The sequence below is a fragment of the Buceros rhinoceros genome, unplaced genomic scaffold (genome assembly GCF_000710305.1).
Source record: "Buceros rhinoceros silvestris isolate BGI_N320 unplaced genomic scaffold, ASM71030v1 scaffold5590, whole genome shotgun sequence".
Classification (NCBI taxonomy): domain Eukaryota; kingdom Metazoa; phylum Chordata; class Aves; order Bucerotiformes; family Bucerotidae; genus Buceros; species Buceros rhinoceros.
This window is the reverse complement of record NW_010388892.1, coordinates 6,178-32,943: the sequence shown is the minus strand read 5'-3', so window position 1 is coordinate 32,943 and position 26,766 is coordinate 6,178. Positions and strand designations below refer to the sequence as shown.

Sequence of the window (26,766 nt, the reverse complement as noted above, 5' to 3'; positions counted from 1 at the left end):
TAGGCTTCTTTCCAATAGCAGTGCGGGTTGCATGTGGCAGCCAAAGAATGAATGTGCCTGCCAAGGCTGGGATTTCTCCATACTTCAGTAACTCATCCCTCGTGCCTACCTGGCTGCACCCTTCAGCTCACCTGCACATCACTGCCCCTTTCCAGCTCTACGTCTCTTGGGGCAGTGTCTGAAGGGGACATGGGTAACATCTCTCCCTGACTGTCCCAGGTTGTCCCCACCTCCCACAGCTGTCAGTTGTGGCTGTACTCACAGTGAGTTTCTGACACGCTCCAACTCCTTGTTCCCTCCTGTATCCCCAGCTCTTCTCCAGCCTCCGTGTGTTTCAGGCCACCGGTATATCTTGCCTTCAATGGTCCTGTGGGCTGCCTGTCAGCTCTCTTGCCATGACTTCATGGAGAAATGTCCAGGGGAGCTGTAAGGGGCACAAGCGAGAAGGTTTCCTGGGGGCTGCAGTAGGGCCTGTGTGGGAGGAGGACCCAGACTGGTCAGAGCTGGTCTCGGCTGGAGCTGGCACCGGGGGATAACCACCATCCACCAAAACCTTGCCAAGGCATCAGGCAGTCAGGGAAGTGCACGGCGCCCAGATCCTACGGGTTTGGGAAATAAACTGGCAGCCATGAGGGGATGAAGACACATTCTGTGGGAGATCTTTCATACCAGAGGAGGTCCTGACACCTCTGAGGGACTGCAACCCATGCCAGGGCAGGGACACCCCTGAGCAACCATGGTCCGTGCCAGTGCAGGGACACCCCCGAGGGACCATGGACCATGGGTGACCCACGCTGGAACAGGGACACTGAGGAAAAAAGTGACAGGAAAACCTGGAGGAGCAAAGTGCAGCTGAGGAAAACCATTAAGAGGCAAAGAGCAGCAGGGGAAACATGGAATTGAAGAGCAACAGAAAGAAACAGTTCTGTGTGTGTGCCCAGCCTCCTGTGCTGCCTGCTGTCTTGGGGGAGTTCTGAGAAACCTTTTGTAGCCTGAGGTGAAAGCGGAAGCTAAGGAAAGGAGGACAATAGGTGTTTGAGGTAAGCCTTGGAAAGGTGTTTACTTAAGTGTCTGTTTTAATATTTGTGTCCTCCTTTTTCTTAACACCTGGATTTTACTTAAAAAATTAAATTAAACAAAAATTTCCCAACACAAGGAGTGCACTGTGACTGGAGGTCCTTGCTGGGAGTCTTGCAGTTTGGTACTGTCAAGGGTGAGGCTGCAGATTGGTCCCAGTTTGAGCCTGTGATAGTTGCAGAAACCTCCAGAGGAGTAAATCAGATGTCTGCAACAGGATCTAGTTGAATAATAAGCTGAAATCCTTTGAACCATCTGTGTAAAACTGATTCTCATGCAAGTGGCGTGTTTCAGGACCCAGAAAGTAGAGAGAAGGAGTATTTCCTGGAAGATGGTGATGCAAGAAAGTTACTAGTAACTGTGGTGAAAACAGCCTAAGCAGACATGTAGTGTCTCACGTGGCAGCTGCAAGAGCATTGCAGGGTTTGGGATCCTTGTAAGCAGAGCAGCAGAAGGGTCGCTGACTTTCGACCTGGTGCTCGAGAGACTGTTGTTGGATGGTTTATCCTTTGTGGGTGTGCAGGTTTTACCAGGGATGTTGGCAAACTGGGAGAAGCTTTTAAGTGTGATACAGTCACAACTCAAGATCTGAAAGATCTGCTTTAAGGCAAGTGGCTTAGGAGGCTCAAGACAACATAGTGGTTCAGTGTTAACTTGACTGTGATCCAGAAAGCTTAGGATGGTAGGTGGGTGATTCCTGAGTCTGCAAGATCTCACAGCTGTGAGGCAAAGTGGAGTAAGAGCTTCAAACCCGTTTTGTGTACATTTCTAGTGCTACATGAGGTATTGCAGTGTGAATACAAGAGAATTTGGTTTGTCGCCTTTTCCCTGGAGAAGCTGAAGACCTGGCCCAGAGCCAGAAGCTGCTGCCACTCCTAACGAGTCTACCTCATATGTTTGCAGTTCAGCTTCACTTGCTCTGCCAGTGGCTCTCCTTGGTTAGCTTATGGCAGATTTTCATCCTTGCACTCCAGCACATACCCAGGAACAATGCTGGATTCTTTCTCCATTTCAGACAGCGTTATAAACAAAGTGTTACATCAGCTTTCTGTCATTTGCTTGTGTGTTGTAACATTCACGCTTGGTGTATTTCTCAGAAATTAGGCTCCAAAAACTCCGTTGATTTGGTCTGTTTTCCTTGAAAATATCCACCAGTCCATTAAAAATTCTGCTAATTTTTTTTTCTTGCTTGCTTTATTCTGAAGCTCCCTTCTCCATGTTGGGTTCCACCGCTGACAGCTTAGCCACCTTTCCTGTTACTCATCCCTCTAATCTTTGAATCCTTTTTTGTCTTCAGCTATGCATCTGAATCCTGGAGCTGCATATGTTGCAGTATTTCTAAAACCCAGGCTTCGCTTTCGGCTGCCATACTGAAACTGGTTCCCATCGTTTTGAGTCCTGCAACACACCCTGCCCACCTCCAGCTGAGCAGCCAGTGTAACCTTCCTGACGTGCCCTCTGCCTCGCTCTGTTCGCTGTGGCATCAAATGCCACTTTGTGATGTGCCTGCTGGCACGGGCAGTTCGCGTGGCCCACGCACCTCATTCCTGGCTCTATCAACTCACCCACCCCTCTGCCTTGCAGCTGCCACCAGCCTCAGACACCCACGTGCCTGTTTCCTCCCCCATCCCTGAACAACTTCTGCGCTCATGTGCGTGAGCCCATTGCCAAACTAAACTATGAAAGTACTTCCTTGTGCTTTGCTTATCTAATTTAACATAATTTAGAGCCATAAAGATTGGCTGGCTGGTTACCGCACTCACTGCAACTGTGGTGGTCACAGAGCATAACCCTGTCCTCCCATTTTCTGGTTTTCTCCGTTGATTTTTGTTGATTCATGGTGTTGGTGTGCTCACTGGGATATCGCTGTGCAATGTCCCTATTTACATACTCATTTCAGAGACGTGGGTCTTGGAGTTCAAATTCTCCAGGGCAAGTAACATACGATCCGTGCACACAGATTTCTATGACGGGGATTTCTATAGTTGCAACATATTTTAACAGAGCAATTTCATTCCTATGCTTTCACTTCTTTAAAGTGATTATTTTCAAGAGATAAATTAGGAAACTGCTGCCTGCAGCTTCCTGAGGGTTGTTGGGCTTTTCCCACTAGCACAGCTCTCACTTAGCTAACACCTGCAAAGCCTCCTGAAGCTTTCAGTAAACTCCGTGTCCTGGTTTGGGACAGATTCTATAGTTGTGATTATTTGTTATGTTATAATCATTAACTTGTGTATAATCCTGTATCTGCCTCTGTCACCAGTGGAACTGCACAGTAGATCTATGGAGAGTTGTTTAAAAAGCCAGTATTTATTGGTAATAACAGCAATAACTTTTGTAAAAAACTGTATTTGTCTTAAAATTAAATGTGACTACATGCAGGCTGTTCTTGTAGCACCTCCATGACTTCTTGCTTGGCAGGATTATTTCAGATTATTTTAGAATTGGCTAAATTGCAAAAATTAGTATTTTAATCCTGCATTTGTTGTGTCGGTTTGAATGGTTTAGGCTTTTCCCTTGTACTGTTCTCTGGGGCAAGAACCAAGCTGCAATTTAACTCACCATTTTCTACGTTGTATGAACCTCCTGCAGGCAGGAAGGTGACCAGGAGACAAAATTCTTCAGTTCATTACCCACCTCAAGTTTTGTGACAGATCTTTTTTGCAACATTTTCTTCCGAACCTATAGTGTGTGTATAGTCCCCTTACTTGGAAACCATGTGGCTTGTATTAACCTAAGCAAGATTTAAGTAACAAGGGCTTGTGTGTTCCAGTATCAAACATCTGCACTGAATGAATCTGTTTAGTCCTATGTTTGTTAGTTTGAAAAATGTTTGCCTGGAATTCTGAGGGCTTGTACTGTCTTCTCTTTCAAAGGTAGAGGCAGAAACAAAGAATTATGTGGCTTAAAGCTACAGAGTGTTTGCCCTGTATGTCTGATGCTTCTGAAAAAAATACAAGCCCATTTCGTGGCATGCCGCTGTGTTAAGTGCACAACCTGGCTGGGTCTTGCCACCTTTCCTTTCTTGAAGCCACATTGGTGGAGAATGCCCTCAACAGCGTGAACACCAGCTGCCCATGCTGAACGAGGACTGATTTAATTAACTCCAATCCTAAGGGTTTAAAATTTATTTAGCAGTGTGTTAAATTGCTCTTGCCATCTTTCCTTACCCTTGAGCTCTTCCTGCTTGTCCAGTCCCATGCTGTAACAAATTAATCTCACGTGGCAGCGCACATTGTGAAAATGGCAAAAGGCTGGGCTCATGCTTTGCTTTAGTCGTACCCCATCACTAATCACATCTTCATTGCCTTGTTTCTGCAGCCCCATTCTGGAGGCCTTTGGAAATGCCAAGACAGTTTATAACAACAACTCCAGCCGCTTTGGCAAGTTCATCCAGCTGCACTTCTCTCAACATGGGCATATCCAAGGAGGCCGAGTAACGGATTGTATCCTTTTCTTCAGTGGACAAGAAATGGATGGAGTGAGTGAAGATGAGGAGGAGCTCAGAGTGGGTCGGAAAATCCCTCGTCACAATTTCTTACAGCCAGTTTATAACTGTGGGCAAATTTGCAACTTAAAGTTGCAACTTGAAGTTGCAAAAACAGTGTTTGTTTTGCGGCTCTGCAGCTCCCAGCTCTGGAACCTTTTGTCTAGGTACTACATTAGTTACGGACAGAGTCTGACTTTTCACTTTGGCAATCGCAACACGATTGATACTTAAATCCCTAGAATTTGCTGCCTAGCAAGACTCCTCATGTTGATCACATCCTTTTTTTCCCCCAGATGATTGTTCCATTATGTTAGCTCTGCCAATGAATTCATGATTTGGAAAAGGGAGATCAAGCTAAGAATCAATATATTCTGCAAATATTTGGATGCAGAGGACAACAGGAATTTAGAGGACTAATTACAGCTTTCTGGTTTGGGCTGCCCATCTCCAGCTGACCTTGGAACCTGAGTCATAGAATTACAGAATATCTCAAGTTGGAAGGGACTTGTAAGGATCACTGAGTCCAACTCTCTGCTCCTCACAGCACTACCTAAAACTAAATCATATGACTAAAAGCGTCATCCAGATGCTCCTTGAACTCTGACAGGATTAATGCCATGACCATTTCCCTGGGCAGCCTGTTCCACTGACAGCAAGGTCAGCAGAGACTGGTTATAGTTGAATTATGTTGTGCCGTGACCACTTTCTTCCCTATATGCCCACATACTCCTTTCCCAAAGACTTTGACATAACTTTTGTCTACATGAGACAGCTAAAACTACCCTGGCTACATTTCTTGGTGTTGATGTTCAAAGCTGCTGATGACTGCAAACCACAGAAATTTCCAGATGAATTTACTACTGTTGTAAATAACAGGCTTGGATTGTTTAGTCTCTGCTCTTTGTGTTGTCGGTAGATAAAAGATAGCGGTCTCTTGCAGAAGCAATGAGGTGCAAGGCTTGCTGTGTGGAATACAGACTTTCAGATCAGAGCGGTTGCTCTAATCTTTCTAGCTGTCCCTGATGTCACTCATCCTTTGTTAGGTTACCTCACTATTGTGCAAATCCTGTGCTCTATCTGACCCCACCCTCTTCGGGACCCCAATGTCTCTTTGACACACAATGCCTCCTTGGACAAGGAGTGGAGAGGAGGATCTGAGATGAAGTTTGGGACTGCTTTTCATCCACTTTCCAAACTGTCAGTTATTTAATGATTTGTTGCTTATTACAGGGTTCATCCCAATTATGTCTAGAAGATTCTTTGCCAGTTGTCAGGAGATCTGTGCATATGTCATTTGAATGTTTTCTCTTTAACACGCTGTTCAGATTTACTGGAAAAGGTAGGTATCACCTCTACTGACTGCAGGGTGAGCCCTCTCCTCACAATATGGTGGGGCAGTGCCAGACCTACTCCTGGATGATGTTGCCTCTACCACAGCACATAGACATTAGCTCCTTAAGTGTTACTACTGCAACTGTCCCAGCTGAGGAAGAGGACGGTGGGAAAGCAATGTTTGTTCTACATCTATCAAAGCTTGTTCTCCTGTCTTTGATAAACGCAGTACATTAAGAGAGACTCCAAAAAAAAGTTGTTTACCAAGGGGAAAGGTAGAGAGAAACATGTTCCTGGAAACTCCATTCCAGAGAGAGGAATATGGGAGTAAGCTTCAAATGCAGACATCTCTGCTCTGATGTAGTTTACGTTGGAGTTAGGAACTCACTGAGGAGCAGGGCCAGAACTGACAAGGTTCAGTTTGTCCATACGCACACTCTTTATGAGTTCAGAGAAGTCTGTACCTGCTCAGCTGCACAGTCACACATGACAAGATCTTGATGTAGAGTTTGTTTAGACAACATCACTACTGCACTGGAAGAAGCCCCTCTTGTGCACTGGTCCTGGAGTTTTACCTGTACCCTTGTCCTCCCTTTGCGTTTGCAACCACAAGTGCGAGCTCTTTCTACTGGCTATTCCTGTATTCTTTGTTTCAGAACAGAGTGGTACACCAGAACCCTGGAGAGAGGAATTACCACATCTTTTATGCTCTGCTAGCTGGTGTGAGTGGGGAGGAGAAAGGTAATTTAATTTTCTGGGATATGGCTCTGCCCTCTTTTCAGTCCAGCACATGAAGCAGGTGTAAGTCAGTTAAAGCTTGGATATTTCAGGTACTATATATATATATATATAACTTTTTCTTTAAGGCTATATGGTGATGTCACGGGAAACAGAAAGGGGAGTTGAGAGAAAGAAGCTGAGGACAACAGAAATGCTATATGAGAGCAGACACTTTAGGCATTCTGAGCTGGAGGGAAAAGTCTATGCAAAGTGATGAGGAAATGAGCCTGGCTAGAGCCAAAGGAAGGGTGAAGAGTCTTGATTCAGATGCTGATGGAAGCTGTTCAAGGAGTTCAAAGATTGGATTGACAGAAATAATTTTACAACAAACCTTCAGCATAGGTAACAGGAGAGATAAGAATTAGAAAGACCAGTGATGTAGTGTCAGGACTAGAGTCAAAAGATGTCTAGTATCTGAACAAAGGGTTTAAAGCTCTGTACATGGGGAAGGGAGAGATGGGTCTGGAAGGGGGCATGCAGAGAAAGCAGCAGCTGCAGGCTCTGGAAGAATCCTCTTTGTAGTGCAGCAACCCCCTTAACAACAATGGTGTGTACCTGCCCTCAGCACTGCTGAGCACTGATGGTCTTGCTGAGGAGGTTAGATAGACAGGAGGGAACAATTGTACTCTGGTTTTGAGGGACTGAGGAATTTCTTTATGACTTTGTTCTCTCTGTATTAGAATAATTGGGTGGACTTGGCCTGACGTAGATTGGAAGGGAGCTGGTCTTCAGTTCTAGGGAGTTCGTGCAGGAATGACCATGTAGGTCAATTCTGTGATCCATCTAAAGCAAAGGAGAAAATAGTGTTGGACCATGGTTATCAGCCAGTACTTAGGGAAAGCATACAAACAGGATCATTTTCTTCAGCAAATCTCTGCTGTTCTTCCCCATCTCCCTTTCCAAGCTGGTGTCTCAGGCTGCTTCACTTCCCCATCTCTAATATGTCTCTGGCTCTTGATCATCCTTGTCTCCTTTCTCCATAGATCTTTCAGTTCTCTTCTATCCTTTTCAAAATGGAGGGTCAAACCTGCAGATAGTATTTAAGATGTGGTTGTGCTACAGATGATATGTACAGACACCTAATTTTGGGGTTATGTTTAGTTCTGCATTCTTCCTAAAACTGAAGGAACTGAACTGTGTTCAGTTTTGACTGCTGCTCAGCACTGAGATGATGTCTTCAGAAATTTTACGGTGAATCTCTGAATTCTGTCTCAAGTGGTGGTACCTCATTTAGAGGTCATTACTGTACGTGTTTGTTAAGATGATTTTTCTGTACACTTTATGATATCAAATTTAATTTTCTGGGTTTTTTTTCCTGAATCAGTTTAGTATTGAAATATTCTTCTGTAACTCTGCATCTTGGTGCTTGACTGTTCTAAATCATTTTGCATACCATCTGCAAGCTTTGTTACTGCAGGCCCTCCTCTTCCTGTTCCCCTGTGTATTCACTGTCTAGGAGTGGCTTTTGAGGGTTATGGAATCTGTTCAGATGAACTCGCCCTGTGGTAAACATACACAGTGCTCTGGGGGACCAAGATCATTGAATGAAAAAGCTGATTGCTAAATAAATTGTTGTCTTTCTCCTCCCTGCTTCTTTTTCTGCTGTTGCAGAGAGCCTCTCCCTCTCTGAGCCAGAGACTTACCACTACTTGAACCAGTCTGGTTGTGTGACTGATGAGAACCTGAATGATGCAGAGATGTTCAGTAAGGTCATGGTGAGTCCTGTCCTAACTCATCCTGAATTTCTGGGCACAATCTTGTGGCCTAAATGTGCTGCATGGTCTAGATCTTGCAGGCAGGATTTATTTGCCCTAAGCCAAAATTTGGTCTTCAATGAGTTTGAAACTCAACTCTACCTGTTTATGGTAAAAACAACGCTCAAAGAATGTTTTTAGTGTACAGAAATGGGAGAGTTTGGGAAACCGTCAAGGATGAACAATAATCTAGAATGATGGAGACTTTGGGAAGCATGATACCCACTCCATATAGTTCCTGGGAGCCCTCTAGATGGCTTGTTGCAGGAAATCTCACACAGATCATTAGAAAGGGAACAGTTTGGTCTGAAGGTAGTGTTCTCCAGAAATGTTCTGGTTAAGTTGCATCACCATTGCAAATGGCATGTTTTTAAATACTGCACAGGTGTCAATAGACAGCTGTAAGTTTACCAGACGTTATGGGTTTAGCAAATCATGTTTTGTTTGATTAGTGGTTATTGGCCTGAGGACTTGAATAATGTAGGTGAAACCAGATAGGCAAGGTGAGAGGAGTCAGTTTAGGATTTCAGTAGCCCCTGCTTAGGTGTGATTTAAGGGAAGGAAGTGTCTGCTGTACAGCCAAGGTTTCAATGGCAACGTGACACTTATACTTCAGGTGAGGAGTCACCTGGAAGAACGAAGGGAACTAGAACCTTGAAGTGCCCCGCTGACCCACTGACCATGTGTTCACAGGGTGAACACATGAAAACTAGGTCCTGCTTCTCAAAGTCAATTTATGCCCCAAGAGCCCTGGCTCATATGCATGTGTTTAAGACAGAGGGAATGTGCCATACTTCCTGATTATCTGGTAACCTGTTTCTAACCTTCCAGTGGTTCTGCTGAAAGCTTGGTTTTAAATCTTGCTGCATAAATCTCCTATGCTAAGCTAGAGCAAATTAAGGGGGTTAAATGGATCAGCGTAAGTTAAGTATATTATATGGATCCCTCCTTGAGGGAAGACAATAAGGCAGATGTGGAAGCAGTCCAGTGACATCTGTAACATGTACTGTCAGTGTTCAGGGAAGGATTTCCTCACACAGGCACAGACAGACATGTTCTTCCTGTGACAGGCAGGCAACCGTAGCAGCAAAGTCCAACTTAAGGATAGAGTAAATGCCCACCCGCCTTATATAGGGATAGAGTAAATGAAGGGGAGAATGGGATACGGTGAAGATCATTTACATATATATAGTTGAGAGAGGCGCTGTTCCATCCCATTTCACTTTGATGCATGATCACTAGAATTCTGAGTTTTACATCTTGTATGGGCTGGTCCTGAGTGTGGTTGCATTGTACTGTGGCTGTACATACAGCCAGCATTAACTGTACGGTTTTGCATAGACTGCCATGAAGGTGGTGGACTTCAGCACTGAAGAAATCAGAGACATCTTCAAACTGCTTTCTGGCACACTTCATTTGGGAAATGTTGAATTCATGACAGCTGGCGGGGCCCAGATTACAACGAAAGCGGGTAAGTGGGACCGTAGCAACCTGGTAGACCTTGCAAAGCTCTACGAGGCCCCCAGTAAAGCTCACTCCATCTGCAGTGCCTTTGCCAGCAGGTTTCCTGTGGTTGAGCCCTGCAAAGCATGGCCAGCACAGCTCCAGAGCGCTGGTATGATTGAATTGGAGTGTGGCCCTGTGATCCATTTGTTCTCCTGGGTACTCTCAATCTGAGTCCGCAGTCTCACAGTTTCTCTTTTGCATTGAAAGAGCAGGAAGAAATAGGAAGAGGAAGGAGTCTGAGATACGAGTAGTATGTTACAGACTTTCTCACATCTTTCTTAGAAGCATCTGCTAGTGTGATCTCTGTTACAGTTATCCAGTCTGAGCTGGTCTGGTAAAGTAAATCCTTAAACAGAAACAATAAATACATATTACAAGTGCTTCAAGTCTTAAGTTAATTGCCTCTCTTCTCGACATCCAAATTTAGCAATCCCATGCTCAGATTGCACTATTGTGCCTTTAGGAAAACATATCTTCTCATTCAATAAATATTTTGTTGGTGCTGAGCTTTACATAGTGCTTTGCTCTTCCTGTTGTCAGCAGAGAGACTGAGTTATATGAGTGTCTGACTGTGTCCCACAATGGGTGCTGACCCTGCCTCACCCTGGATGTGTGAGCTTACAGCTTTGGGCATGCAAAGGCAATCAAGTAAAGGGGAGTGTGGTTTGTGCTAGGACTTAGTTGCTTGCCTTGGGGTCCCTGGGATGTCCTCACTGAGCTGCAGAATATAGATTCCCATGAGTGATGGGGATCCTTGCGGGAGAAAAAAGCTTGTTCTCCTTTGTTATTAGTGCTGAACATTGCCAGTGACCTCCTGGGCTTAGATGCCTTTCAGCTTTCCGAAGTACTGACGCAGAGGTCCATGATTCTGCGCGGGGAAGAGATCAGCTCCCCTCTCACTGTGGAACAGGTACGTGTCCTAGCATAAGCTACTGCTTCTGCCGTTTCTGCATTTCCGGGCCCTCTGTTTCCCTCTTGTATTGTCCATTCAGGTTCAGCGTTTCCTGTTACACCCCACAGGTGCTCAGCTGTGTCCTCAAGTATTTTGCCCTTATTGGTAGTTCAGGTCCCAATTTTGACTTTGCTTTTTAGACTTTACAGGGGAGTCCACTTACAAATGCACGATACCAGTTTTAAGTCACTCTCACTTGGCAGGAATTGGTCATGCCTGTGTCATGCAGAAGATACATCAGATACTTTGTGGTAATTGCATGTGTGCATGCTTTTACCTTGCAGAACTCCCAGTTTAGTAGAAGACAAAAGCCTGCACGCAGTTAACACGTAACATCCAGCAGGTGATAGGTTCTTACCCCGCAGTAGATTTGTGTATATCCATAAAACTGCAAAGGAAGACCAAATAAACTGATATGTAGTTCTTGTCTTCTGGACCTCCACTGCGTGCTGAAGCCAGTGCTGCTTGTCCATTACATTTCTCTGTGGTTCATGACAGTGTTGTGCCTCATGACTTTAACTTGCGGTGTGGCTGATCACTTGAGGGCACTCTTGTTTTTTTTTAGATCCATGCACAGATAACTGTAGAAAATACTCTGTCACCGAGAAAGCACAAGACACTAGGAAACAAGGAATAATATTACTATAATGGAAGAACCATCATGTTATTGCAAAATGAACATCTGTAATGGAAATCCTGTGCTGGCACGGTCTGCATAGTGTTATCGATCCAACCCCTACACCGGCAGAGAAACCAGAGTGACGAGGCTCTCTCTGATAGATGTCTGTCTAACTTTCCTTCAGATTTCCCACGGAAGGAATTTCACAGCCTCTCTAAGTATCCTGCTCTAGCTGCAGTGGAGTCTGGAGCTGAAAAGGTTTTCCTGGTATTTAGATTACCTTTGACATCCCAGCTGTCCTCCTTAAAAGCTTCCGCTCCTGTGAAGTTTTTCACGTGTTGTTCCCTTTTCTTAGCTAAACAATCCAGTTCCTTCAATGTTTCCTTCTAAGTAATTTTCTAAATCTCTTCTTCTGTCTCTGTTTTCCCACATCTTTCAAGAAGCGGAGTGCCTATAACTGGACACTGTATTCAAGCTGAAGTCTCAGCAGTGCTCATTACAGCAGAGTAGTCACTTTTTTTCTGCTGCAAACAAACCTGCTAATATATCGAAAACTAAACTCTGTCTTTAAGAAATGATGTCTTTTTTCATAGTCAATGACCCTTCTTTGCAGTGAAATTGCTGAAAATTATTTTTCAGCCCACTGTCTGTGGTAGATCCCCTCAGTATCCAGTACCACAGTTTCTCAGCTGTCTGTCCTAAATAAGCCACATCTTTCTATGTCAGTGCACAAGGATTGATACAATGCCAGAGGTACTCCATACCATCCAGAGCAACAGTGTACAGTTGTAGGATTTACAAGAGTCTCCCTAAACAGAGCTGGTAGTAGAGCTCTTCCTGACAGAGAATTGTTATAGCAAGAGGATGCTATGACCTAGCTAGGTGAGCCTGTTCACTGAACGCTGGAGCTGTAAAGACTGCTCCTGCTTAAGCCCTCCTTTACTGAGCCCACCTATTCCCTCTTGTGGGAATGCACTGATAGAGCTGCCGGGGATTTCTCATGTGTAATGTGTTACCCATCTGAGCCTTGACATTTCAGTGGGCTGAATGGAGAAACTGGCCTGAAGGCGGGCAAAGCTGGGAGGATGAAAGAAGCCTTTGAGAATCTCATTTAAGCCATATTGTGGGGAAAAGCCGCTTTGATTACAGCTGGATGGGGAGGTCCTGTTCCTGGAAAATGAGTCCAACTTACTGTGTAGCCAGAGACTCTATGGAGACATGGCCTTGAGGGCGTTCTCAGTCCTAACGAATAAGACAGACCATCTGATGGAGAGAAGAAATACCCAGAAAAGGTGTGTGTGCCTAGGCTTTTAAATGTTCTCTTCTGTGAAGAAGGGAGGTTGCTGTGTGTCCTTGGCCTTGGGCTGCTGGAGAGGAGATACTTACTATCCAGGAACAGAAGGGAGGCGAGAAACAATGAAATTGGGTGAAAAGGAGGATCATATAGGCTGGGCCTCAGGAGCTTGCTGAGGGAGGCTGGGAGGATTCAGAGGCAATCAGCCTGTGCCATTAGCAAAGCAGAACAGGAGGGGTCACCTTATTTAGGCTTGAAAAATGAAGAGGATGAGGGTCCATTTAGAAGCTCTCTGTCATTGCTGGTGAGGTCAACTGAAGGAATTACTCTGGTGTCACAGGTGAGACAGAGTAAACAACCTGTAATTGATCTAAATACTGTGGTTTATTTATGAAATTACAGGATCTTAACTTTTACCCTACTTGATGATTTCACATGCTTGCTCATTCACCCTCAGCATTATGTTCATTAGATGTCAACTTCTTTTCCCAGTCAGGAGATTGCTGCTTGTCCAGAAGAGTCAGACAGAGAGTTGTGTTGTTTCATGTTGAGTAGCTCCTTGCAGCTCCTTCAGGAGCTACCAGCCAACCTCCTTGGACATACCCTGACATTTGTCTCCACATGTCTCTGCTCTCCAGGATGTTTCCCCACTTCCAGCATCTTTCTTCCAGTCGAGATCTTTGCTGTCTTCTTTCCTGGCTCCTTTTTCTGCTCTCTGGGATCATGTCTTCTTTTGGGAACCCTTATTTTTGGCCTCCTCTTTTTTCCAGAACCCTAGTCTAAACAATGTATGTTCAGAATGACCATGTGCGATCAATGTCTTAACTTGTGGTTCTGATTCATGTCTCTTTATTAATTGGAGGATTTGGAGTCTGCCACTTTTCTTTAGTCCAGGTGTTACCAAAATTTACAAAGAGACCATTCCTGTTACAGCTATCAAGCAGCAGGTTTTTGGCTGAGATTTCAAAGGTTTTATTTCAGACATTCCTCCACACACGTACACACACCCAATTATCTACTGCCTATTAGTGATGACAATTTAAGTTTTTCCCAGCTGTTACACTTGATTATCATCACTGCATGGGATGTTGAGTCAGCTCCAGAAAGGTCTCTCAAACCACGCTCTCCCGGGGCACGTGTCCTGGCTGTTAACTAGCCTACCTGGCTTCCACTAAGATAATGCTGTTTGCAGGAAAGTTTTAGGGAGGTGATTTTTGAGGGTGAGTTTGTGACAAAATACTCTATTAAATCTTGTCTCACCAGTTTTTGAAAAACTGAGCAGACACCCGCTTGACAGCTCCACTAGGAATACTGAACCAAGGTGCCTTGCCTGTCGCTGCAAATGTTGGCTCAGGTGATGCAAATGACTGCTGCGGGCATAGTCATGATGTGTTTTGCCACCTTCCCTGCCCCAGCAGACATCTTTGTTCCAAAAGATGTCAGTGATTTTGCTACTTCCTTCAATCTCTCAAGATCAGTTTCCCGAAGGTCATGGGTGGTACATCTGCGTGTGGCTGGGCTACTGCACACTTGAACGCTGACTGTATGTATACATACTGCACCATACACAACCAGTACAGAGGCTGAGACATCTGAAGAGGAGTGGAGGAACCTGAAGTCCTGTAGAGATTTATGGTGCTCCTTATGCCTTTTATTCTCCCTGTGACTCATTTTTTCTCTCTCTATTTACAGGCAGCTGACTCCAGGGACTCCCTCTCTATGGCACTCTATTCCCAGTGTTTTTCATGGCTCATTAGCAAGATTAATACGAAGATCAAAGGCAAGGAAAACTTCAAGTCTGTGGGCATCCTGGATATCTTTGGCTTCGAGAACTTTCAGGTCAGGATTTTGTCTTTTACAGGATGAGTTGGTTTTGGAGATGTCAGTGCCTGTAGGAGGGAATTTTGGTTGGTTTCTATCCTGTTTAGGTTAGCATAGGGCATTCTGGGATTTCTCCACTGCCACTTCTCCCTGAAAACAGCAAGATACATTTAGCTGCCTGTTTCTGCCACCTGTATTCACATAGGCTTACGTTCAAGGTCTAGTTTGTGATGCACACCCTAAGCAGATGTGCTTAGGTGTAGGTAATACTGAATTTTTGACTTGTATGCAAATTAAATGTCCAGCTCCTATGTGCAGGTTGTTTGCTTACATCTGTTTTGCCTTGTGCTGAGAATCCTGTGTGTAATTCTTCTGACTGCAACTGATGAAGGGTGTATGTTGAACAGTCGTATAGTAACTGCTCAGGTATCTCACGGAAGAGAGAGGACAGTGACCTAACACTCAGGGATTTATTCTTTATTCCTAAGGAGAGGGGAAATGTGGTTGTCTTTAGCAGCCTTTACTCCCATTTAAGTCTACTGAATTTACCTCGCTTGAGTTACAAGCTGTTGTCCTAATGGACCTCCCCATACTGTCCTCCTCGTGTCCATCTGACACCCCTTGCCTCTGTGCTCTCTGGCTTTATTCCAGGCCTGGCACCTTCCCCATCACTGTTATAGATTCTTTTAGAGCCAAGGAACAAGAATGTTAAGTTTTATAATTTTTGTTTCTCCTTACAGGTGAATCGTTTTGAGCAGTTTAACATTAACTATGCAAATGAGAAACTCCAGGAATATTTCAACAAACACATCTTCTCCTTGGAGCAGCTGGAGTACAACAGGTGACAAACGGAAGGAGTGAGGCCCCTGTTGCTTTACTGGGTGGTAGAATGGAGAGCATCATCCTTCCTTTGTGCTGTCCAGTCCCTGCTGCTAAGGCAGCAGAGGCAGCTGGGCCTTAGAGCAACCCTGGCTGTGGATGTGTCTCTGTAAGCACTGTCCATGCGCTTTGTCAGCACAGGTCACTTGTCTCCAAGCAATAGCTTTCTCCCTTGTACTATTTAGAAAGTCCCTATTCCCCTCCATCTCTCAGCTGAATGGAAAGATCTTGGGCTTTAACCCATTAGGACTTATGGTCACTAGCCCTATTACTGACTTCAGTGACTAGTGCAACGTACTAATGATTTACCTAAGGTGGTAGTGGTGTTATGCAGGTGGAATCTTGGTGTGCAAAAACGACCCTAAAGATAGATAGATGGTTAGATATCCAACAGCTCCTTCTGTCCTAGAAATTCAAACAGGCTCTTTCCTCAGCCCTTAATCAGGTTGTTTCCTGAGTTTAAAGAACATGGGGCCTTCTGCACAGCTGTTTCTCTTCTGTGGGCTTCATACTGGTTTGTATTTTGTGAAGTACCTGGGATGTTCTAGAGTATTTCTGCTTCTAGAGAAGGCTGCTAGACAAGCACTTCAGTTCTTGCTCTGAAACAGAAGCCTTTATGTTTGTGAATGAAGCAATTGAATAGGGTCAGTGAGGGCAAATGAAAGCAGCCTTGTAAAGGGAGGCAGTTGAATAGGCAATTCATAAAATTCTAAAGATTACAAAACTGCAAGGCTATTTATGCACTCACTTCTCAGGCCAGTTCCACCATTGCAGGAAGCTTGTGTTAAGAATGGTATCATCGTGACAAAAGATTTTTTTCCTGGTGGTTACATAGGAGTTTGAGTTCTGTAACTGAACTTCGGAAAAAATGAGAGAATTTTATTATTGACTGCTCAACAAGTTATTCTAGGGTGATGTGCTTAAAGCTAATCATTCACAGTATCAGCTCTGCTTCCTCAGGTTTAGTAAGTAGCTCCAGGTATTTCATCATTTGCTTAGACAAGGGGTCTGTGACACTAGAGAGATCTTGATTCATTTGTGATTTGATTTGTTTCAGAAAACTCTGCTCCCTTCAATTCTGGAAGGTCTTGTTGCTATTCTTAAAAGAATCCAAGAGGTCTTTTTGTAAAAATATATGGCCTCTCTGATAGTCATTGTGGCAAAAATCTGAAACACTGTGAACTGGTATTTTTGTCATGCTCCATACACGTTCCAATACTCCGTTTCCCGTAGAGGGGGATAGATAGTTTTTCCATTCTTCAGAAATTATTCCTGCTTGTTGCTTGCAACTGTTGCTCACAGGTTTATGAATGGTTTGAACCTGAAAATATGAAGCCTAGGCTGAAGGGTTTGTAGTCAACAGCTTCACTATCTTCAAAGTTAGCCTTCACCTGAAAAGTGTCTGTGTCAGAATGTCAGTAAGTAGCTTCACACATAGCCTGTAGTCTTCCTTGGATTCCTGAGCAAGAGTTATTTCCTGGCTCCTCTGGATTCCAAAACCAGAAATGGCCTGTATTATGGGAGTGTAAGAAGGTGGTAAGAGAGGAAAAACACATTCAGTACAGATTTACAGAATTTCGTGGATGATTTTCCAAGCAGGCTTATTGCACTGCTCTACCTACATCATCAGCTCCCATTCTGGAAGATACAGGAACATCCTGTAGGTTCCCTTCATGTCAGGCCAAAGCTTATCTGTGTCATCCTCTTCAAAACTCTCCCTGAAAAGTTGTTCTTGTTTCTTTTTCTGGTGGACCTATTGTGGCCTAGTCTTCTGGCAGATGTGCGTCAGCCCTGTTTTCCAGATTGGTGGGTCAGCAGTGGACTCCTTAAAGTTGTGCAACAAACTGTCCATCATCACCATCTCTTGGGCTGATGCTCACCACTCCTGAAAGAGTAACTGAGAGCAACTACAATTTCTTGGTGCTTGGTGTGGAATTTGCTCAATGACTACAAGATAGGCATCAGTCCAAATCACCGAGATGGATAAGAAAGGCCGTCTGCTATTTCCCTTTCCTTGTGTTAGCGGTGCATTGTGTGCCCTATTCTTTTTCCTCAGCCATGGCAAAGCTTAATTCCTGCAAATCGCCTCGAGTCCTGGGACAGCTGCTGTGCTCAGCTACTTCTGTTCTCCTGCACCTCAGGGCATTGGATCTTGCATTTCACATCTTTGTTCTATTTGTTCTTGGCTGTCAGGGAAGGAATAAACTGGGAAGCCATTGACTGGATGGATAATGCAGAGTGCCTGGACCTTATTGAGAAGGTGAGCAGTTATCTGTGACAGTTTCCAGGGATCACAGCGGGTACTGCCGATTGTCTTGAGACCTTCCCTGGGGTTTCCTGTTTTGAAAACAGATAGTTGCTTAGATCCTCTTCCCACTGACAAAAGTATGAGCTGTTCTAGCCACAGTCCCAGCTCAAGAAAGCAGATCTCTGCTTATTGTTGAGAATAAGCTTAAGGAGGGCATGATAGCTTTAGAGAGGGAGCATTTAAGTAAAACCTTAATGTGAATTTTTATAAATAATCTCCACTTATGTTCTGCTTGCTGATTGCACTGACTGGCCAGAATTCTGCTTTCAGCTTGAGCTTTACTGGGTGTAACTTGGGGATTATTGCTCAATGTGCTGTCCAGATCTTCAGCTCTTGGCCTGGTGCTATGTAGTTAGGGCTTTTGCTGACTGTAAAAGCCTGTCTCATGTTTGGCTGTAGAAACTGGGTCTACTGGCTTTAGTGAATGAAGAGAGTCGATTCCCCAAAGGCACAGACAACACCCTTCTGGAAAAACTTCACAGCCAGCATATGGTAAGTAAGAAAATAACTTGGCAGGCAAATGATCAATATGTTAGCCCCATCAGCATTTCAAAACCAAAAGTGAAGGTTTTGTTGATGTAAAATATGTGCTTTGTGCAGGAAATTTAAAATGCCTTCAGCTCAAACTTGTGAGTGTTTATTAAGGCTGCACCGAACATAATTAATATGTGAAGAAACCTGAAAATGGTCTCTTGCGCACGTAAGAAGAGGGAGCGTGCATTCCACAGGCCGTGGGAGAGGAGAGTTGAATTTGTAGCATGGGATGGAGGTTAGGTTCTGCTGGTCTGCAACAGGACACGAGGCAGCACCCCAGGCACAGGATGTGGCTGCACAGCGTGCATGGATTTCTCTTGCCAGCTGACTCACAGGAGCCTGCTCCAGAGCACGTCCAGTGTCTGTCTCCTGGGGCTGGAGATGGCTTTTGCCTCATGACTTTAAATGAAAGCTCTCTTCTTGTTCCTAATTAATGAATTTCTTTCCTCCTCTTTCTTGTATTCTGGACACAGGAGTAGAAGGGCTTTTTCATGCAGGTCAGAAAGTTATCCCAGGGACACGGAAACCAGAGCGAGGTTCTCTGTAGCAATCTCTTACCTTGTCTCTGGCACAGCCAACACTCTGTTGTTCTTAATAGTAAATAGGCTGAAAACAAAGCACATTAAACCCTGTAGCAGGGACTTGCAGAATAAGTTACTACTTTAGTAAGATCAGTAAGATCATTGTCAGCTAATATGTTCCCTAGCCCCCTAACTCAGGCTTTACCCAAGCCTGAAAACATACAAGTATGTATCCTTTCTTCAACTCTTTTTTTTTATTTGGCATAGATGCAGATATTCTCATTTTTAATATTTGCATCTAACTTTGCTAGTAATACTCATAATTACAAATTAGATACAATAGCAATGACTTCTGGTTGGCTACTTACACATAGTTTTGTAGAAATATTTCCTTTCTTTAGGCTTAAATGGATGCCTGCAGTGCAGTCTGCTGTGGCTTTCCCTTGTATTATAAGTCAAGGTATATGAGAATACCTGATGTACTTTTTAACTTTTTATTGTTGTTGGTATTTCATTAACTTCTAATGTAGAACTTATGAATATTTTTAATAGATCACTCCTTTTGAATTTTCTTTCTGAACTGTGCCAACCTCTTCAGTTTGTCTCTAAATGGAGACATTTCAAAGCTTCTCTCTCTTTGTGCTGTTTGTCTCTGAATTCCTCTACATCTTTTCTCTACTTTTTTTCTGAGAAAAATAATCAGACCAGAAAGCAGTTCCCCTGTGAAGAAGGTACCTGTGGTTTACCGTACAGCAGCATGAGACTGTCAGTATTATTTTGCATTTCTTTACGCCCCACAACATTTTGGTTGCTCTCATTAAGCTGTTCATAGTGTCACCTCTGTCTGCTTTGAGTGGATAGCAGTTACCGTGGAAGCCCAGGGAGCTCAGGAGAGATGGAAGGGGCTGAGGAGTTGAAATGCAGGCAGGAATAGTGAATTAAATAGTGCTCTAGGTTTTGCATTTTTTGAAGGTGGAAGTGTTTTTCATATCAGTTAAAGTCTGTAGTGTAGTGGCTGGAAGAGCATTGGAAGGCATCCAGCTGGTGTTGCTGGACAAGTAAGAGAACAAGCTCTCTTCTCTGTGTTTTCTGTGGATTGCATGGCTTAAGGAAAAAAATGATAGAGCTGGGATTTAAAAGATTATGACCTCTGATACAACTGGGCAGAGGAGCAATAGGGCAGAAGGGAGAAGGAATCAAAAGTGTTGTAGACATGGGTGGCATATAAGGGTTTGGTAGAGAGGGAGAGGAGGGTGACAATCACCTGAGAGAGTCTGTTATAGGCATGTTTGGAGTGGAAGAGAGGGAAGTTTGTGTCTGGAAAAAGATGACTGGGTTCGGGAAAGGGAAGAGCAAAGAAAATGGGATCAATATGAAAAGGAAAAAAAGCAATGAAGAGGTTTTCAATAGCACTAACAAATTATCAGGGTCAGAAGCCATCCACCCAATACTTCTCTGAGAACTCGAAGATGAAAGAGCTGAATTACTGACAGTATTGTGCAACATCCTCAGATTTTCTTAGTACTTAGAACTTGTACCTGAGAAAGTAGGGAATTATTTTCATTTTTAGAAACTATTCTAGGAAATTACAGGCCTGTAATCCCTATTTCACTGTTGTGTAAATTCACAGAATGTAAATGGTCAGTGACCTTGATGGAGGGAGGCCTGTGAGACTCTTTTCTCATACGAGCACTGAATTGGCAGTTTTCTGATGATTCCTGGTGCAAGGCTGGACTTAGAGGGGCCTTATGAGACTGACTGGGTTGTAAAAGGAAGATGAGAAGAAGTGTAGATAAACGTAAAATGGAGTGCCCAAAGGAAAGTAGTCCCAGTTTTGCATTTGAAATGATGGTTTCTGAGCTGATGGCTGATCTCCAGGAGCAAGACCCAGACAGAGGCTGTGACAGAGAGTTCCATGGAAGCATCAGCACAGTGCTCAGCAGCAATAAAAAACCCAGATCACGTACTAGAAATTCCTAAGAAGGAAAGAGAATAAAAGCAGAAAGCATTGTAATGGAACTGTATAATGCATGGATCACCTGTACTTGGAACAGTGTACACCACCGGGGCCCTCCACTCAAGCAGGGTCTTATCAGATCTGGTAAACAACAGGTCTGGGACAGCTTCAGTGTTATGGTAATCTATGTTGAAGGGACCCTGCAGAGTGGAGAAAAACTAACTTAGGAGGTATGTGATGGGTTTAAAAGTCACATATGGCCCGTAGAAGACAAATGGCACTAATGGAAGCCAGGCTTAAAACCAGCCATAGTTTCCTGTGCAGTTGGTTGAGAGCTTCTTGCAGAAGGACAATCTGGATGCAAGAAGTCTGCAGGGGTTCAGGTTGGAATGGGCAAATATTTCAAAGAGAAATCCTCTTGGGGTTACTAGTTAGGCAGACCTCATGAAAATAATGGGTGTTTGAGAGAGTATTAGGATGAAAGTATCATTTACTTGTCTCGTTTACCCTACGTAGCCACTGCTGGAGACAGTTGGTCTCAAGCAGCATGACTGTTCTTACATAGTTAATGGATTTCATAGAACAAAGAAAGGAGGGGGAGAATGAGAGAGTAGAACAACTAGTAAGAGAAAGGAAAAACAAATATAGAAACAAAGGAGGAGAAATGCAAAGAAAAATGAAATACAGAGGAATTCAGGAGATAGGTATGATATTTTCTTTGACAAAGATAAGATGTTCAGGTGTTCTGCAAAGCTGCCATCTTCCCTGCATCCTGATCCCATGTCCTGCACCACATGGTTTGTGTGGAGCCCAATCTCCTCAGCTGTTAGATTTAACTCAAGAATTAACATTTCATCCATGGCATGCCTGCCCAACCTTGATTCTGCAAGCTCTTGCTCATGAGGAATGCCTTGAAGGACTGTATTTTTCCATCTTACTGAAATAATGTATTTGTAATGTAGCTGCAGATAGCTGCAGCAGAAGTGGCCAGGCTCTGCAACAGCTAAGGTCCTTGCCCATCGCAGTGTTGTCATAGTCATGGCAGAGTTCCTGGTTGAGCCTCTTTGTTCTCACAGTGGCTTTCCAAGAAGGCTTATTTCTCTTTCATTTCAGAGTAACCACTACTATGTGAAGCCGCGAGTAACAGACCATCAGTTTGGCATAAGACATTATGCTGGGGAGGTAGGTGTTCATAGCGTATTTTTGAGGTGCTTGGTGTATCTCGAGCTTGAGGTCCTGGATTTTAGATTCCAAAAATCAAGAATTTCTCTTTGAGCTGTGTTTTTCCGAATAGTTATTTTCCTGTACCAGAGCAGAGGAATCTCTGGTCATTCTGCAGTACTAAATTCTTCAGCTCAGTTGTTTGAATTTCTCAGGTAACTTATGGTTTGGGGGATAAACTTCTCCTTACTTGTGTTATTCACCTTGTCTTTTCTAGGACATTTGTAAACAAACAAAACACAAAATGAAGGTCACAAGGAAAGTTTTGCTTTTGGGGAGGAGGAGAAAAGGCTAAATACCTATTGCAAAAAGGAAAATGTCTCCAAGCCTTCAAGGTTAAATGCTGCTCTCTGTTGTGGAGAGATAGGTGGAGAAGGTGAAGTTGTGTCAAGGGAGGGCACCTGCACACGAAAGAGGGGCTAACCTCCTATCACCATATCTGCTGAGCAGTAGTGGTTGGGAGGTCAGAGCGCTGGGTGGCATAGTCAGTACTTCCTGAAGTGAACAGAGTACCTCACACCTTGCAGAGGATTTCCCCACACGCCTCCCACAGGCAAAGCTCTGCATCTGTTTCACTTGGCTCCTGGTTTTGAGGGTTTTTTTGTGCAGGATTTTTTTTTTTATTTTAATTGATGGCTAAAAGCCATTTTCTTGCTGGTAACTGCAGAGCTCTGGATCTCTTTGACCCCCAAAATTTGGGTCTTGGCACACTCCTGCAGCATTACTGTGTAACTCCGATGGAGGTCTTATACCTTGGTATGTTAATGTAGAAGTTCTTAATAACTTGTATGGTGCTGTTCTAGTGGCTGTGTCTGCATTGCAGGTGCTATATGATGTGAGAGGCTTTCTGGAGAAGAATAGAGATACCTTTCGAGATGACATTTTAAACATGCTGAAAGACAGCAGGTATGTCCCCCTTATGCTTGTGAGGAGGCCACATCTGTTGGGTGAGACTAAGCCACATTCATGTAATAACTAGACCAAGGAAAGCAGTTGATTTGTCTGAGCATCAGACAAGCATTCTTTATAATTCTCTTTGTGCTTAAGTGAGCTGGTAAAGGAAAGGCGAGCTGGAGCTGGAGAAGTCAGATGAAGCACAGATTTAATCAGTATTCTTCTTGTCCTAGTTTTGAAAAGACCTATAAAAGCATGACAGAAATCCCTCCAGGCAATGCTAGTTTTCTCCCTCCTCTCTTCTCCCTTTCCTCTGCTTCCTCTTACCTCCCTGCCCCAACAATAGCAAATTTGCTCCTGAATGAGTTGAGGCGCTTTGCCATGCTGTCAAATGCCAGCCTATGCACAGAGATGGCTTGTTTTCCAGTCTGCTTGTTAGCGGAGAGCTTTCACCCTTATCCCGAGCTGGACTGAGCCCTTGCTGTAGGACCAGGCATGGCTCCTAGTATTATATCCCAGTGCTGCAATATGACTCTAGAGAAATGAGCTTTGTCCTTGAGCAAGCTCTGGAAGGTGGAGGTGGAGCCTGGTAGAAGAAGAGAGGCATTTAACAACGTGGCAAACACTAGACGTTTTTCAGTAGCAGCTCTACCATGTGCCTCTTACCACATTCCATGTGTTGCCTTTGGGCTCCAGCTTGATGAGACTGTTTCAGAATTGCAACTTCCCTGAAGCCTGCTGCAGAGTTTGCACTGTGAGCACCCTTGAAACAACCTGAATGAGCAAAGAATATGAGCTGCTCATAGCTGCCTTTCTTGGACAGTGGCATCCGGGGAACTTTTTACACAGGGTGTGAAACCAGAGTTTGTGATTGTCATTGACCAGCATAACAGAAGGACTCAGGGTTTTTCCACAAGCCAGAAAGAGAAATTCTGCTAGAAGCAGTCGTAAAACAAACTGTTGCAAGCAGTGCTGGAGAACTTTGTGCAACTTCGTAAGAACCAGCACCACTATCCAAAAAGCGGCAAAACAGTGGAAGATTCCCCAGAGCTGACCTACACTGAGGGTAGCTCTAGGAGTCCTTTGGCCTTAGAAGGGCTGTAGCAGCAATTGCATGAGCACGTCAGGGGAGCTAGATCAGCAGTGTGACAGTACACAGTCTGGCTGGAATACCTTCAAGGTAGTTTTGCCTGGGGGCACGTAGCTGGAGGGATGTGTCCTAGCCAGTGCAGTATGGAGATCTTTGTGTAACATCGCGCTTCACAGTGAGATGAGGTTTCTGGCTTTGCAGGCAAGTGTGGCGTAGAAGGCAGCCCACAGGGTCTGGGCAGCCACATGCAAGGTATTAATTTCCTCACGGAAGTGCCCAGCTGACTTGCCTCCTACAGCCACTCTGTGGTAGAGCAGGAACAAAAATGAGGTGTTTCACACCAAGACAGAGCAGCAGCTGAAAATGAGAACCATCTTCTCAAAGGTGGTGGGTGTCTTGCATCTTCGTTCATTCTTTTCTTCTTCCTCAGGCTGGACTTCATCTATGACCTTTTCGAAAGAGTCTGCAGTCGTTGCAGTGAAGAGACACTGAAGATGGGCACCCAGAGGCGCAGACCGACTGTCAGTTCCCAGTTCAGGGTAGGAAGTTTTCCAAGAAAGCAGCAGGCTTCTGGGGAGGAGCAGATGGGTTAAGCAAGGCCTGCAGCCAAGAGGAGTCATTCAGCCTTGTTTGGTGTCCAGCGGGACAGGAATGTGCAGGAATGTTGTAATGCTGAAAAAGACAGTGCCACTGGCCTGAGTATTTCTGTCTGGTATAAAATGTAAGATGCTAAGACTGAGGAGGGTGGCAAAGGAAAAGAATACTTTGCTAAGTGTATGAAGTTCTTGAATTTCTTTGATCTTTTGTGTTGGGTTGGTGTTTCAGCTAAGTGTACGTGTCCTTTTAGAGACTTTGTTTACAGGTTTAGTGGCAATTCCAACAAAACCTTATTGAGGGAGGAGGACATTGCAGGTTCTAATCTCACCCCTCTAGATTGTCTGAAAACCTCCTGTGTTTCGCAGTTATAGTTTCCTATATTTAAAGTTTGAGAGGCTTGTAAAAATAACTCACATCAGCTGTACAGCTCTGAGAACAAGGATGGCCACGTAAACAGCGTTAGAGTAACCTCACTGTGTGGATGTGTGTTTTGGATAGGAGGGGATGTCCTGGGTTGTTGAGATTTTGGTAGGCAGAGTCAAAGGACGTTAGGAATGGGAGGGCTGCATGAAGACCCTATTGCATCAAATGTTACCCTTTTCCCTCCTGTAGTGACTGATCCTTCGGGTTTTGTCTTGCTGCCTTTCAGGATTCTCTCCATTCCTTGATGGCCACACTTAGTACTTCCAACCCATTCTTCATCCGTTGCATCAAACCAAATACAGAAAAGGCAAGTCTGACTTCCAGCAAAATGTATGCATGTGACATGGGCCTGCACGAGCACTCGTGTACACAAAGACCTGAGAGGTTCCTCTGTCAGGGTCCACACTGAGGATAAGAGGAGTTCCCCAGCACCTTCTCTTTTTCCTTCTAGTTGAGGAAAAGTAGACCCTCGTCCGGGTAATCAGGATGATATCGCCATTCCAACCTCTTTCTGTGCTTATGAAGCCAGGGAGATGAACCAGCCTTCTGCAGAGCCCAGAGCTGTGGTAAAAGAAGCAGTCACCCTGTTTGTGGTGCCTGTAGACAATTTGTTCTGGAATGCAGGAATCCTGCGGTAGGAAGCGCCTCCTGCACATCCCTGTCTCTGAGGCGGAGGAGGTGGACACTTCATGAGCAACTCAGTGCTTAGAGACAGGCTGGCTTTCGCTTGAATTGTGACCTGTGATGGGAGGATATGCTGCTAACTCGGTTGGGTGGGGAGCTCTGAAATGGTATTTTCTTTGTGTGTTTTGAATCTGTGTATGATACAGCGGAGGAAGGCCCGCTGGGGGTTTTATGCCAGAAAAAGAATTCTGCACTTCGTCTCCAATTTGGCTGGAGAGAAACCGCAGAGAGAACTGAGTCAGAGTTCTGTGTTTTGTGTGTGTTAATGCCTTATTATATCATTACTTTACTGCCATGATCTACGACAGCCGTCTGCAGACTTTTTCTACAGGACCTGCACAACTCCCTTTTGTCCCTTTTTCTGCACCATGCTATGTTGTGAAGTTGCTTTCCCCTTGATCCAAACTTCCTCCTTTTCACCTGTCATGCCCAAATACGCAGGGTTGATTTTCTACAGAGAAATGGATCCAAGACCTGTGGCTGTGCTCAGAGAAACGGTCGCTGTTCAAGTCAGCAAAGAAGTAATACCAAGATCAACACTTACTCTGTCTCTCTTTGTATTTGTTTTTGAATCCGGATCATTATGTAGGCTCCAAACCTTTTCAATCCAGATGTGGTGCTAAATCAGCTCCGGTACTCAGGGATGCTGGAGACAGTGAAAGTCCGAAGAGCTGGTTTCCCTATACGACGCCTTTTCCAGGACTTTCTCAGCAGGTAATTGCTATTGTTGTAGCATGTGCTGTAACAGCCCCAAGGTGTACGATCCTACATGTTTGTTCCTTCTATAACTGCTGCTGTTACTGATATGGATCGTTTGTGGGATATTTTTTCTAATCATGGCCTTATTGTCCATATTGTAGACTGATCTGGAAGCCCTTTTGGAGACTTGCCTTTAGGGTAAAAGTCAGACTGGAAAAAAGTAACCCAGCTGGTCATAATATGTAAAAAGAAAAATCATGCTTAAAACCTTTAATCTGGCAGGCTGAAGCAAATTTTAATGGAGAGTGTAGTTGGTGATTAATATTAGAAAGAG

At 44.3% G+C, this 26,766-nt stretch overlaps 1 protein-coding gene across 1 annotated transcript in view; it reads left to right on the top strand.

The window, feature by feature from the left end:
• The window catches only part of LOC104489628 (unconventional myosin-X-like), a gene marked incomplete at both ends in the record, with an annotated part of 37,406 nt that overhangs the window by 10,038 nt on the left and 602 nt on the right, over positions 1-26,766 (top strand). The window contains 15 exons of the mRNA XM_010131809.1: positions 4,399-4,523; positions 5,893-5,906; positions 6,556-6,640; positions 8,291-8,394; positions 9,775-9,904; positions 10,731-10,849; positions 14,497-14,643; positions 15,366-15,466; positions 17,698-17,764; positions 18,212-18,304; positions 21,938-22,006; positions 22,869-22,951; positions 24,460-24,568; positions 25,276-25,356; positions 26,323-26,447. Of these exons, the coding sequence (XP_010130111.1) occupies positions 4,399-4,523; positions 5,893-5,906; positions 6,556-6,640; positions 8,291-8,394; positions 9,775-9,904; positions 10,731-10,849; positions 14,497-14,643; positions 15,366-15,466; positions 17,698-17,764; positions 18,212-18,304; positions 21,938-22,006; positions 22,869-22,951; positions 24,460-24,568; positions 25,276-25,356; positions 26,323-26,447 (1,452 nt within the window). The remainder of the gene's footprint in view (positions 1-4,398; positions 4,524-5,892; positions 5,907-6,555; positions 6,641-8,290; positions 8,395-9,774; positions 9,905-10,730; positions 10,850-14,496; positions 14,644-15,365; positions 15,467-17,697; positions 17,765-18,211; positions 18,305-21,937; positions 22,007-22,868; positions 22,952-24,459; positions 24,569-25,275; positions 25,357-26,322; positions 26,448-26,766) is intronic.